This window comes from Meriones unguiculatus, chromosome 15, assembly GCF_030254825.1.
Source record: "Meriones unguiculatus strain TT.TT164.6M chromosome 15, Bangor_MerUng_6.1, whole genome shotgun sequence".
Lineage (NCBI taxonomy): Eukaryota > Metazoa > Chordata > Mammalia > Rodentia > Muridae > Meriones > Meriones unguiculatus.
Window position 1 is genome coordinate 2,892,002 of NC_083362.1, and position 13,607 is coordinate 2,905,608.

General features: G+C 50.6%; 1 protein-coding gene across 2 annotated transcripts in view; it reads left to right on the plus strand.

Moving 5' to 3' along the window:
* Positions 1–13,607, plus strand: part of Dnaaf5 (dynein axonemal assembly factor 5) — a 36,238-nt gene that overhangs the window by 7,568 nt on the left and 15,063 nt on the right. Inside the window, exons 5-8 of one of the 2 annotated variants that reach the window (XM_021640703.2) lie at positions 2,457–2,689; positions 4,460–4,672; positions 9,121–9,264; positions 11,228–11,396. In XM_021640703.2, coding sequence (XP_021496378.1) covers positions 2,457–2,689; positions 4,460–4,672; positions 9,121–9,264; positions 11,228–11,396 — 759 coding nt within the window. The remainder of the gene's footprint in view (positions 1–2,456; positions 2,690–4,459; positions 4,673–9,120; positions 9,265–11,227; positions 11,397–13,607) is intronic. The other variant, XM_021640704.2, reaches the window with a different exon arrangement.

Sequence of the window (13,607 nt, forward strand, 5' to 3'; positions counted from 1 at the left end):
TTGGGGTTGGGACTCAGGTCATGAGAAGTTTGCAAGTGAGCACTTTTACCCACTGAGCCTACCCCTGAGCATTGGTTTTTGTTTAATTGCGTACAATCCTGGGGATTGAACCTAAGACCTCATACTCCTGCCACTTTTTACTTGTAGTTTTGCTTTTGTTTTTGAGGTATAACCCAGGCTGGCCTCAAACTTAGCTTGTAGCTAAGGGTAGCTTTTGACTTTTAATGCCCCTGCCTCCACCTCCAGAATGCCTACAGGCATCACCACTACACCCTGATTATGTGACACTGGAAGTAGAACCAGGCTTCATGCACACTAGGCCATCACTACCAACTGAGCCTCATTTATACAGGGTCTAAGTTGTCTGAGCTGCCCTGGTCTTGTCCTTCTGCTTCAGCCTCTGAAGCAGCTGGATGACAGGCCTGGGAAACCCCGGCAAAACCCAAGCATTTTCAAGGAGTGTATCCTGCTTGTGGGATGGTGGGTTATAGTCCTGGTTTCATGTGATGGCTAACCTTGTGTTTGAGGACATTAGCACACATGCATTTTGACTTGGTGTTTCTGTTTTTTTTTTTTTTTTCTAGTGTTCATCTAAATTCAAAAGTCAGATTTGTGACATTCTTCTTTGCAGATATTTGTTATAGTTATGAAAGTAAAAGTGGCCAGGCATTGCAGAGTTTGTCATCACAGTGTTAGAAAAGCTGAGGTAGGAGGATTACTGTGGCCAGCAAAACTCAAACTGTTTCAAAAAACATACTTCATCCACACACACCCCAATAAAGGTAAATGGAAGCAATGGGCCCTTGATTCCCAGTACTGCATCTAACATGGTGTGAAATCATTCTGTGGGTTCCAGTTTCCCAGAGCCATACCATCCTGTGGAGCAGCCTCTGGCACATGCCTGCTGTGCACTGAGATGCCGTTGGCACAGCAGGGGAGCCGTGTATTGTGTGGAGACTGTGTGCTGGCAGCTGCACACACCAGGAGCCAGTGCTGCCTGGCTGTCCCATCATCCTCTGCGACATGAAAGCAGGCTAGCCAGGCTTGGAGGCAAATGCCTGAAGTCTGAGGCAGGACAATTGTTAAGTGTAGTCCTGGGCTATAGAGTATATCCAGGGGGACTTAAATGAAACCCTGCCTCAGAAAGAGGCTGCGGGTGTAGCTTAGAGGCACAGCACTCATCTAGAGTCCACCAATAAAGGACTGGGCGGGGCAGGCTCAGCAGTAAAAACTGACTAGACCCCATCAGTGAAGAGCTTCGGCTCAGTCGAAGAGCACCTGCCTAGCATCCCCCATGATGGAGGGGCTGGGGGAGTAGTTTAGCTATAGAGTGCTTAGCAAATGTGAAGCTGTTATGTTCAATCCCCAGCAATACACATATGCACACACAGTGTTAAGGTGAAAAGACCAAGGAAGTAATTATTACTTATGTGCAGAACAGAGAACTCCCAGAACCCAATAAGAAAGACAGTTCAAAACTTTTAAACAGGCAGTATTTGGAAAAACAGCACCCAGGATGGTGATGCAAACAGCACATTCGCCTGTGAAGATGCTTGATGGCATTGGGGAGATGGAAGTCAGACCTCAGAGAGCTGCTGCTGCACCCTTCCAGGCTTGGCTATCTTGAACTCTGGCCATGCACAACAGGGAAGTTGAAGGGTGCGGCAGTCTCTTCTAAGTCAAACAAGTACTGACGGTAGGATGTGGCCGTGCTAAATCCTGACACACCAGAAAGGCCAGCACCTGCCCCTGCCAGTAACTGGTAGTAGGGTTCAGCACAGCACCTTGTAAAACAGCCCCAAGTCAGAAGTAAGCACAGGGAGAACGGGGAAACTGGCGTATTCGCAGCATAGACTGCTCTAGCAAGGGTATTACCCAAGTCCACTGAGGAAAGATGCTGGAGACTGCACTGCTGTGTAATGCGGGGCCACTGGGGAGGGGCGAGGGAGGCATGGAACTAAGCTTACTTCAGGGTGACAGTTTGCGGCTGTGGCCTGGGGTGGTTTCTTATGTATCATACTTCAGTATGGCCATTAGAAGAACTGTTTGGTTTTTTTCCAGACAGGGTTTGTCTGTGGAGCTCTGGCTGTCCTGGAATTCGCTGTATAGACTAGGCTGGCCTTGAACTCAGAAAGCCGCTTGTCTCTGTCTCCTGAGTGCTGGGATTAAAGGTGTGTGCCACGTTACATTATGATGTGGCCCTTACTTACTTTGTTTGAAAGAGGGTCTCACTCTACAGGATAACCTGTAACTGTGGGACTTGGGCTGATCGCTGACTTGAAGTGGTCCTCCTACCTCAGCCTCCTGAGCTGCGGAGTTTGTAGTTTCAGGCTTCCAAGCATAGCTCTCCTTTCTGTCCTGAGACATTCTGAACTTGCAGACTGTGGGTGTAAGTAACCACTTTCTGCACAGATCCCTGAAGCTGTCTTTGTGGGTTCCTACCTTCTCCCCTCTAGAGAGCCGGCCTGGCCTGGGCTGTCGAGAGCTGGTCTTCAGGAACCTCTCCAAGGTGCTTCCGGCTGTCTGTCATGACATCACCGACTGGGTGGTAGGGACTCGGGTGAAGGCAGCACAGCTGCTGCCCGTGCTGCTGCTGCACGCAGAAGACCACATCACGCAGCACCTGGAGATCATCCTCCGAACCCTGCAGCAGGCCTGTGCGGATGAGGAGAAGGCTGTGCTCAGCAGTGTGAGTGGCAGAGTTCTCAGCCCTGTGCACACAAGCTTTGTAGCTACCAGCAGGGTGAAGGTGTGAATGCCGCTGCCTCCTGCCCTCCCACCTCCCCTGGCCTGGCAGTGCCTTCATGGCAAACTTTGTTGCGCCCCTGAGCACACAGGCATGTACAGCTTGTGTGCTTTTGTCCAGGCCCTGCAGTCCCCTGCTTCCAGGGACCAGGCTGTCGACAGAGAGTTGGCCCAGGAGACCAGCTTTCCCAGGCACACTTACACCATTTCCACCCAAAACTCCAGATACGGGGGAAGGTGCGGTGCATTCGTGTGTCTTTTCATATGTATGACCATGTGATGTGTGTGCGTGCTTGTGTGAATACATGTGCAATTGTGTACATGCTTCTAGAGGCCCAAATTTAGTATTGGTTGCGGTCCACCTCATTGCAGGGTTTCTCACTGAGCCCGGAGCTCACCCAGCGGGCTTGCCCAGGGCTCCCCTGTGTCTGTCTCCTCAGTACTAGGATGACAGACGGCTGCCACCTCTCCCCACCTTTTACATAGGTGCTGGGGATCTGCACTCTGATCCTCAGGCATGTGTAGCAGGCACATGAGTCGCTGAGTCACCTCTCCAGGCACTGTCACAGAATCTTTGAACTTCTATTTTGTTGATAGAAAAAGTGACTTTGTGTCTCAGTCTAGTTTCATGAAGGAGAGGAGGAGTGGCGGAAGGTGCGCTGGGAGGGCTGCTGTGTCTGTGTGCTCTGTGCCTCCCCGAGAGCTGGCCAGGACCACCGGCTTCGCACCCCTCTCCAGCCACGCCAGCCCCCTTCCTGCAGCTGCTGCCCCGCTCTGTATGTGTCATCTGTGAGTGTCGTTAATGGAAGCAGCAGCGAGAGGCTTGTGGGTTGGTGTTGCAGTGCCCTGTGTTGGGCTTCGTGGTTTGCATCTCAGCCTTGTCCTTGCCATAGTTGAGTTACCCGGGGTGTAGAGCATAGCTGGAGTTTGCTGCTTTATGGGCACTTCCTTCTTCTACCCTTATCCATTCCTTTTCTTCCCTTTCAACCCCTAACACTATATGAGAGAGAAAAAGGGATAGAGAGGAAAGAGATCCCTGAATAAAATCAAGGGTCAGAATGGGGGCAGCATTATCATCAGACTACCTCCTACTGATGAGGGGCGTCAAGCTCCTTGGGCCAAGTTTGATCTACCCCAGCAGGTTACATCATCATCATTATTATTATTATTATTATGCATCTGCTTCTGCTGCTGCCTTCTCTTCCTCCTCCTCCTCCTTTCTATTTCTTCTTTGCGCACAACTACTTAATAAACCGAGACCAGCAGCAACCAGCAACCTACCTGTCAAGGCCATGATCTATATACCCTCTGAAAAGTCCCCAGAATTCCGAACACCACACACTTGGAAAAACTATCTGCAGCTAGCAAAATGACATTTCTGCTAGAGCACAAGGCAAATCAAAGCTGCTGCAAAGCAGTCCCATATCCCCACAGCTGGGATTAAAATAGTGGTTTTTTTAAAGAAACCCCAATTCTCAGTACAGTGGAGGCACTGAGTGTGTGAATGAGAAGCTTAGGCTGCTGGTGTCCGGTGAGGCAGGAGAGGAGGTCACACTGCTTCAGAGCCCTAGGGCCCATTTGCCTTGGTCTCCCCCATGAGAGGAAGAAGGGTGTACGCTTCCCCAGGGACCCGTACACCATGCCCTCTGGCAGGTGGGGGCACCTTGTTGTATCCATAGTTCCAGAACTCTGTCACTTCCCCTCTTCCTTGCAGTGTGTAAGAGCTGCAGAGCTCATTGGCACCTTCGTCAACCCAGAAGTGTTTCTGAAACTGATCTTAGCCATGCTGAAGAAGGCACCCTCCGCCTCTGGCCTCTTGATTCTCGCTTCTGTCATCCAGGGCTGCCCCCGGAATGCCCTCCAGCCACACCTCAAGGTCATAGCCACAGAGCTGGCCCAGGAGCACATCTGCCAGGGGTCTGAGAATGTAAGTGGGCTCCTGAAAGGGTGGGCATCGGGGCCTCCTGGCACTGGAGGAAGGAGGTGGCCTGCTGGCTGCTCTGAGTGCAACTGCTGCTGATGGGCAGCCCCAGGCAGCAGCACACCAGCAGGGTCAGCAGCCCTGACCCTCCGGGGCCACCCGTCACAGGTGGCTGGCTAAGATTTTCTCTTGTTAGTCCCAGTGGCTTGGACAGCTCGGGATGCATCCATCTTCCAGCAGAGTCCAGCTGGCCTTGTTGCGTGGGTGGTCATGGGTCAGTGGCATGAGTCCTGAGGGAATTCTGGTTCCTACCTAGGAGACAAGGGGCTACACACCACGTTAAGATTGCTGTGAGCAGTACATCTGTGGGGTGACCAAGAGCTCGCTCTCCTCTGTGCTACTCAGCACTTGAATCCTGTGTTTGAAGTAACTACTTGAGACCTGACACTTTTGCTTTAAAGGAGCCGGAGCAGCCTAGCCCTCAGCTTTACCACTGGGTATGTCCTGGTTGTTTCAACTGAGGGCAAGGTGAAGGCTGCTATGTTGGAGTTTCCTAGGCATGCCCTCTCCTCTTGTACCCTGGTTCTCCTATTGGAAGACTAGGTTCTCCTCACTGGCCAACCAACCTGTTCAGGCCTTGGTGCAAGCAGAGATGGTTCAGTTCTGGAAAAGCTGGGCTGGAGGGATGGGCACTGACTGGCAGAAGTCTCCCTGCTGCCCTGTCCAGCCATTTCTGTTGTCCATGAGAGACCTATAGGAGTGGTGTTACACACCTGTTGTCTTAGTTACTCTCCTAGTGCTGCAGTGAAACCACGGCCAAGGCCATTTATAAGAGAAAGTATTGGGGGCCTGTGGTTTCAGAGGGTTAGCGTCCATCATGACAGGAAGCATGGCCGCAGGCAGGCATGGTGCTGGGGCCATAGTGAGATCCACAAGCACAAGGCAGCAAGAGAAGTAACTGGGAAAGCTGAGCCAGTCATGGTGGCACAGCCTGTAAGCCCAGAACTCGGGCAGATGGATCTCTGTGAATTCAAGGCCAGCCTGGTCTACAAAGCAAGTCCAGGACAGTCAGGGCCACACAGAGAAGCCCTGGGGTGCAGGGGAAGCTGGGAAGGCTATGGGCTATGAAACCACACAGTCCACCTCCAATAACACACCTCCAACAAGACCACACTTCCTAACCCTTCCCAAACAGTTCCACCAACTGGGGACCAGCTATTCCAATATATTAGTCTATGGGGGCCATTCTCACTCAAACACTCCACCTGTAACCCCAGCATTCAGCAGGCTGGAGGGTCACAGGTTCAAGAACAGCCTGGGCTTCATAGTGAGGCCTGAACTTAATGAGAAAAAAAGAAACTAAGCCATCTTACTTTTAAATAACAAAATAATAAGGGAAACTCATGGGGACGGGCAGGAATCTTGGAAAGGAGCAAGGACAGGCCGGGGTCTTGCACTTAACACTCCTGTGTCCATATTTCCATGTGTCAGCTGTGTGTCTCCCTGGAATGGTTTTGAGAGTGACTTTGATTCCCATGTACATGCTGGTAAGCCCCCTAGAGGGTGTAGCTGGAAGACTTACACAGGTGTTTTATGTCTCATAAACGTGAGCCAGAGAGATGGCTCAGGGGTTAAGAGTATCACCCGTTCTCCTAAAAAAAAAAAAGGACCTGGGTTCAGTTCCCAGTCCCAACATGGAGGCTCAGAACCATCTGTAACAACAATTCCAGGACATCCATCGCCCTACTCTGACCTCCTTGGGCATTGCATGTATGTAGTGCACATGGATTCGTGCAGGCAAAATACTCATACACATAAAGTAAAATATATCTCATAAACGTGACAGCAAAGAAAAGTGGCCACTTGCTTTCCTAGTGTCTCTTCCAGGGAACTTAGAGATCTGGTGGACTCCTCTGTGCTGGCTCTTACTGAGGAGAGAGTTCCTGTTTAGCCTTCTAGCAAAGGGCTCGATGTCTTTTTAAGATGCGTTTTGCTTTGTATGTGTCTGTGTGCACATGTGTGCAGGTCCCATGGAGTCCAGAAGAGGGCTGTCAGTCCCCTAGAGCTGAAGTTCCAGGGGACTGTGAGCTACTCGACAAGAATGCTGGGAGCTGAGCTTGGGTCCTCTGCAAGAGCAGTACAGACTCAGAGGACACTTGACATGACTTCAGAACACAGGGTGCTCAAGAGGCCATTCTCCGCCCGTGTGCCAGCATGTTCTCCGCAGTACAGGGACTCTTGACATCAGAGACTCAGGATGGACACCTCCCTTCTTAGAGCCTGGAATTATTAGCAAGAAAGGACAGAGGTATTTAGGTGGGGTCGCAGCCCCTGAACTTCCCAAGTTGACAGGCTCCACACTGCTTCTCTACCCACTTCTTGTTTGGTTGTTTGTGGGCATATTGAATTTCTTATGGTCACAGAACATGATAAAACCTCATAAAAAACAAAGTAAGGGCTGGTAAGATGGCTCAGCAGCTAAACTCATTGGCTGAGGGCTGGTATGTAAGTATGCGTGTGCTTTTATTTAGAAGTCATACTATGACTTGCCTGTCACTGCCACTCCTGTGTATTCTGTGCCCTGCTGAGCCTGTGGAATAGACACGGTAGAGGACTGATACAAGACTTGAATGCAGAAAGAAGCCTGTGGAATTTCTGCCTCCCTGCAGCCCATGGCGAGTGCTTCACAGGGTCCCACTGGCCACCAGCCATGGTTCCAGAACAAGTGCATCTGATGCCCAGAGGAGCCAGGAGGGAGCAGCTTAGCCTTCGACACCCACACAGTCAGAAAGCGTAGGATCTTTCTGTGGTGCTGCTCTACCAGAGGAGCCCTAACCTCGCCACTCTGGGTTTTTAAGTGGAGCCAGGATGTGCAGTCGCTTCAGCATGGAATGTCACAGAGCTGTGAAATGTGAGGTTGGGGGGTTTTGTTTGTTTGGTTGGTTGGTTGGTTGGGATTTTTGTTTTGTTGTTTTGGTTTGTTGTAGTTAGTCTTTGCTATATTGTCGGTTCTTCTTTTTCTCACCCTTTATCCCCATAATTTCACCCCGTAACACTAGGTAGATAGGAGGAGAAACAAGAATAGAGGAGAGAGGGGAACTAGGGAATTTTTTTTTCTTTTTGCTTCTTTTTTGGCCACAGCTACTAACACACCACAACCAGCCAACCTCTCTAAATGACTAACAACCATTGACCCCACCTTTTAGTGCCCCAAATTTATGTATCCTCTGAAAAGTTCCCAGAATTCCAAGCTTACACAATTGCAGCTGGCAAAACCACACTAATGCTAGAGCACAAGGCAACTCATAGTCAACCACTGCGGACAGTCCAAAGCAGCCCCATAAACATATTCTTATAATACTTCTGTGTTTTTTAAAGAAACCAAAATTCCAGAATTCTTTAAAATGTCACTACAGTTCTCTTCCCTCCCCCCCCCCACCGGCCCCTGCTTGGTTTATTTTGTTTTGAGACAAAGTCTTATATAGGCCAGGCTGAACCCTAACTAACCCCAACTATGTAGCTGAGTTTGGCCTTGAATCCCTGATCGCCCTGCCTCCACGTCCCTGATATTGGGATAGCAGGCCTATGAATGGAAAAAAAAAGAAAAGAAAGAAAGGGAGAACAGGACTGCTCCTAAGAGGTTGACATTTTTACTATAGACATAAGGGAGAGCAGGCAGAGACTTCTGGGGAGCCCAGAGTGAACATTCCCGGCAGACTGAATGGGGGCATGTGAGGAAAGGGGGAGAAGAGACTGGAGAGCCAGAAGACGAAGAGGTCAGGAAGCCAGCGTAGTCAAAATGGCTGGGTTATATAGGAATCAGAGGAGCTGGGTGAAGGGAAACACAGCCCGATGGGGCTGTAAAGTTTGGGGTAGGAGGCGAGCTCTGCAGCCAGAATGTCTCCATAGGAGGTACGGGTGATGCTAAGAGAGGCCACACTCTCACAGCCGGACTCTCACCCAGGAAGGGAGAAATTCCACAGACTTCTTCTCTCATCCATGTGTTTATCCCTCTACCATGTCTATTTCACAGGTTCAGTAAGAGCACAGAATAAACAGGAATGGCAGTTTTAAGATTATCAGTGAACATTACACAGTGTGTATTATTTTTCTTTGTTTTCGTTTTGCTTTTTGAGACGAGTTTTCCGTGCAGCTCTGGCTGGACTGAACCCACATGTAGATCAGGCTGGCCTCCAACTCCTCTGAGCTTGCCTCTGCCGCCCATGTGCTGGCATTAAGGTGTGTGCCACCACCACCTGGCCCACAGCATGTATTCTTAGCCGTCTACAGCTTCCCTTCTGGCTCGCTGTCCCAGTGGGATGGATGTGCACAGGTCAGAGCCCTGCCGCCCTCAGGCAGGGCGGGGCGGCTCTTCTGACTCTTGCTGCATGCGTGGGTGCCGTAGCGCAGTGGGTTGTGGGGGGAGAGGTGCTGATCCCACTGGTGTCTTCCAGAGTGTCTACCTGGAACATCTGCTGCTGTGTGTGCAGGCCCTGCTGTCTGTGTGTCAGGAAGACTGTCGTGCCGCCAGCCTGCAGCTCTTGGAGGTGCTGGTGACAGTAATGGCTGTCTCGAGTGCCACAGGCCTTGGGAAGAAGGTAAGAGCAGCAGCGCCCTGCAGGCTCTTTCCACAGAAAATGTCCCAGCATGGTTGAATTCCAGAGCTGGGGCAGGCTTGACCAGCAAAGATGGAAGAATTCATAGCATTTAGGAGGAGTCATTCACAGGTGGCCTCAGGGAGTGTCCCCACCACTAAGACCTCTCTATCCAGAGGTGAGGGCTGTTCAGTACTGGACCCTGGGTGGACCCTGACCCTGGCCTGTGTATATGTGTGTTCATATGGTGTCCTGAGAGGCCAGAGACATTGGATCCCCCAGAACTGTATTAACAGAGGGCTTTGAGCTGCCTAAACTGGATCCAAGAGCTATGCACACTCTTAGTCACTGAGCCATCTCTCCAGCCGTGGTTTCTGGTTTTTTAAACAAGGTCTTTCTCTGTAGCCCAGGTTGAACTTTGAACTCTTCAACTTCCTGCTTCAGCCATCTATAAATTGTAGCATTTTCTTTTTTTTCTTTTTTTTCTAATGTGTGTGTGTGTGTGTGTGTGTGTGTGTGTGTGTGTGTGTGTTGCACGCTTGTGTGTTTGCCCATGCGAGTGTGTATGAAGGCCGGTGTCATTCCTCTGACAAAATCTGGAGTTTTTCTTTCTTTGTGTTTTATTTTACTTTTACAGAGTTTGTTTGATTGTTCGTTTGTTTGTTTTTATGTGTGTTCATGGGTGCAATGTCTGCAGAGGATGGATGGCAGCTTCAGATTTCCTGGAGTTGTGAGTGGATATGACCCATTCATCATGGATGCTGGGAAACAAGTTTGGGTTCTCTACAAGAGTAATATGTGCTCCTAATTGCGGAGCCATCTCTCCAGCCCTGCCCTGTTTTTTGTTTGTTTATTTGACAGTGTTTTACTGGCTCACCAAGTTGGCTAGGCTGGCCAGCAAGTCCTTAGGACCACCACACCAATACCATCTCTGCCTCTCCATTGCTGAGGTTACAGGCATACCGTCATGCCTAGCTTATCATATGGATTCTTGGGATCGAATTCAGGTCCTGATGCTTGCAAATGTCTACAACCCCCCCCCCCCCGCCCCACACACCCCTGTGCACTCGAGCACTGGGCTCCCTGAGCTGCTCAGGGGGTGGGTCTGTTCTGCTACTGCTTGCTGTAGAAACAGCACTGACAAAGACAGATCTGAGTATGAAAGTGTGTGGGGAGGACATCTGGTCCTGCTCTAGTCTGCTGCCTGCTCTTTGGTGGCATTTGCCTCCTGAGCACATGTTCCTGTTAGCTGATGGTTCCTGTAGGTCTAGATCTCAGATGACAAGAGAATTGCCAAGAATGTTAGGCTTTAAAAAGTAGACCCTAAGCCAAGTGCTCGGGAGGCAGAGGCAGGATAGTCTTTTTGTGTACTGTGTGAAGATGTCTCTGTATATTCAACTAATTGTGTACTGGCAGAGAGCTGAGCACTGTCTGGACCTTGGTACTGTTATTCTTATGAGTCAGCACCTCCATCATAGTTTGTACAATCTTCCCTCATCTTTTGATTGGCTTAATAAAGAGCTGATGGCCAGTAGCTAGGCAGGAGAGGAAGGGTGGAACTTCCAGGTTGAGAGGGTCTCCAAGAAGAATGAGATTCGCCAGGGAACATGGAGAGGAACAGGTGCTAGGATGGAGTGAGGGAGAAGTAACAGGCCACGTGGTGGGTCATGGACTGGAACAGTCGGTTAATTAAGTTAAGATGAGCCAGATGGGAGATAGCCCAAGCTGAGGCCTAAGCTATGCTAGAAATTAGTAAGTCTCAGCCAGGCGGTGGTGACGCACACCCATGATCCCAGCACTCAGGGAGGCAAAGGCAGGCAGGAGGCCAGCCTGGTCTGCAAAGGGAGGACAGCCACGGCTACACAGAGAAACCCTCTCTTGAAAAACCAAACCAAAAAGAATTATGCATCTTTGTGTCTTTAATTTAAAATTAGACTGGTCCTCATCTTTGTGTACCCTTTTCTAGGCCCAGAAGACCATGGACACACTGGCTGAGGTGGAGGACATCCCCAGCAGTCAGGACCTGTTCCGCAAGCACGTGGGCGCACTCCTGGAACGGCTGACTGCCTCGCACGGCGAGTGGACAGTGCACTCTGCGCAGTTGCTGAAGTTCACCGTGGTCCTCACCCAGGCAGGTGAGCCTCGGGAACTGACCTGGCCAGGCCAGGCTGCTGCACCAGCTAAGAGCCAGAGGACCTGGCCTTGACCCAGATAGTTTTTGTTTGTGTGACAGGGTCTTGCTTAGTAGCTCAGGATGGTATCAAACCAATTCTGCTCCTGCCTTGTCTTCCCACATGCTGGGGTAACAAGGTAAGCCACTGTCCCCAGGAGAAATGACCGCTGCGGTGAAGTCTGGGAAGTGGGATGTACCATGGCTTTGCAGCCTGTATTCTTTAGATGCATCTATGCCTCCAGCCACCGAGGCTCTGCAGGAGTGAGAAGTACTGCTTTATAATCGTTACTGGTGTTTTATTTTGCTCTTTAACATTTTTAATGCCAAGTGGTGCAGCCCCCTTCACGAATCCCACGTGAGCCCCAGGTCTGGGGAGGAGGAGAGGCCATAGATGCAAGGGGCATGTCTCCCGTCCCATGCTCCAGCCACCCGGCACAGCGGGTGACGCAGTGTCTTTTGTGTTTTCACCAGAAGGTGTAGTTTGCTGTCGTCTATAGACTGAACAGCTCAGAAGGCAGAGATGCACCTACAGAACTGAAAAGATGGCTCAGTCAGTTGAGTGCTTGTTGCACAAGCCTGAGGAGATGCGTTCAATCCCCAGAGGCAGTCGTAAAATGTCAGGTGTGGCATTGGAGACATGGCTCAGTGCTTAAACTCTAGTAGAGGAGATAAATTTGGTTTCCAGCACCAACATGGTGGCTCACGGCCGTCTCTAACTCCAGTTCCCGGTGATATCAGTGCCCACTTCTGGCCTCTGCAGATACCAAACACACATGGTACATGTATGTATGTTCAGGCAGTCATGCACCTAAAAGTAAATCTTTCTCTTTTTTTTTTTAAGGCCAGGCATAGTATTGTGTTCCTATAATACTGGCATTAGTGAGGCAGAGACAGGAGGCTCTCTGAGACTTGCTGGCCAGAGTCTCAGTCTAGGTGAATCAGGGAGCCCTAGGTACAGTGAGAGAGGCTGTTTCCAAAATGAAGACCACTTGAAGAAGACACCTGTTGTCACACTCTGGCTTCCACAAACAACTGACAGATGAAATGATTGGCTCAGGCAGCAGGCCACCCCACATCCTGAGAGGTCCTGCTGTGCTGGGTAAGGTTGCTCCTGGCCCTGTGAGCCTGTATCATAGGACAGTCCCACTACATCCCTCAAGACCCCATACCCTTTCCACCCGCAGCCTGGTTGGTCTGCAGCTGGGCCCTTTGTGCTCTGCATGGCTGCAAATAGGTGCATTGTTGTAATTTAGTATTGCTCGGTGAGTGCCCTTGTGTGGCCTCCTGAGCTCCTGGCCTGCTTGGTGCTGGGACATACATGAAAACCCACATGTTGTGAGCGTTTGCTCTTTCTGCTTTGACTTGCTGAGATGTGGAGACCAGTAGAATAAGAAGTACTCGCTTAGGGCCCCAGCTCCTCCCCTCCCTGTCAACACTGGTGTTAACAGCACTGTGGCAGCAGCTGGTGTCAGACCAGACACTGGCTGGCACACTTGTTTGCACTGACCAATGGCAGAGTGCACCCAGGGCTCAAGCTGGGAGCCAAAGGTGCAGCTCCATTCCCTGTTTCCAGTCCCCAGCCCCTGGACAAGCTGCACCTGCACTCAGCATTTCTCTGGGTGCACTTGTTTTGTTCTGAAACAGGGTCTCATGCAGCCAAGACGAGCCTCAGACTTGCTGTTTAGCTGAGGATGAACCTTGATATCTTCCTCTTGCCTACATCTCCTAAGTGCTAGGATTACAGGTTTTCATCGTCATGCCTGCTTTATGCAGGCCTGGAACCGGGACCCCAAGTGCTGGGCAAGCACTCTAATCATGGCATATGGCAGATACTTTCTTGAAAGAGAGTCTGCTTCTCACTGAAGTTCAGGTGGGAGTGTCAGCTTACCTCTCCTCTACATCCCCTTTCTTCCTTTGTGAATGAAACTCCAGCTTGGGCGCTTGGTTTTTATTCTGAGTGCTGGCTCATGGGTTGCAGATTTGCAGACATCTGTCCTTTGATGTTGACAGAGTCTGGGAGAAGCTCTGGCACTTGCCTGTGCTGCTTGGAGCAATCCTCTGGCACTCGCCCATGCTGGAGGGATCCTGCTTGTCTCATCAGGCCAGCAGCTGCTTTTTCCACTGTGCCGCTTTTGTTTTCCTTCTCCCCTCAGACCCACACAGCCTCAGGTGG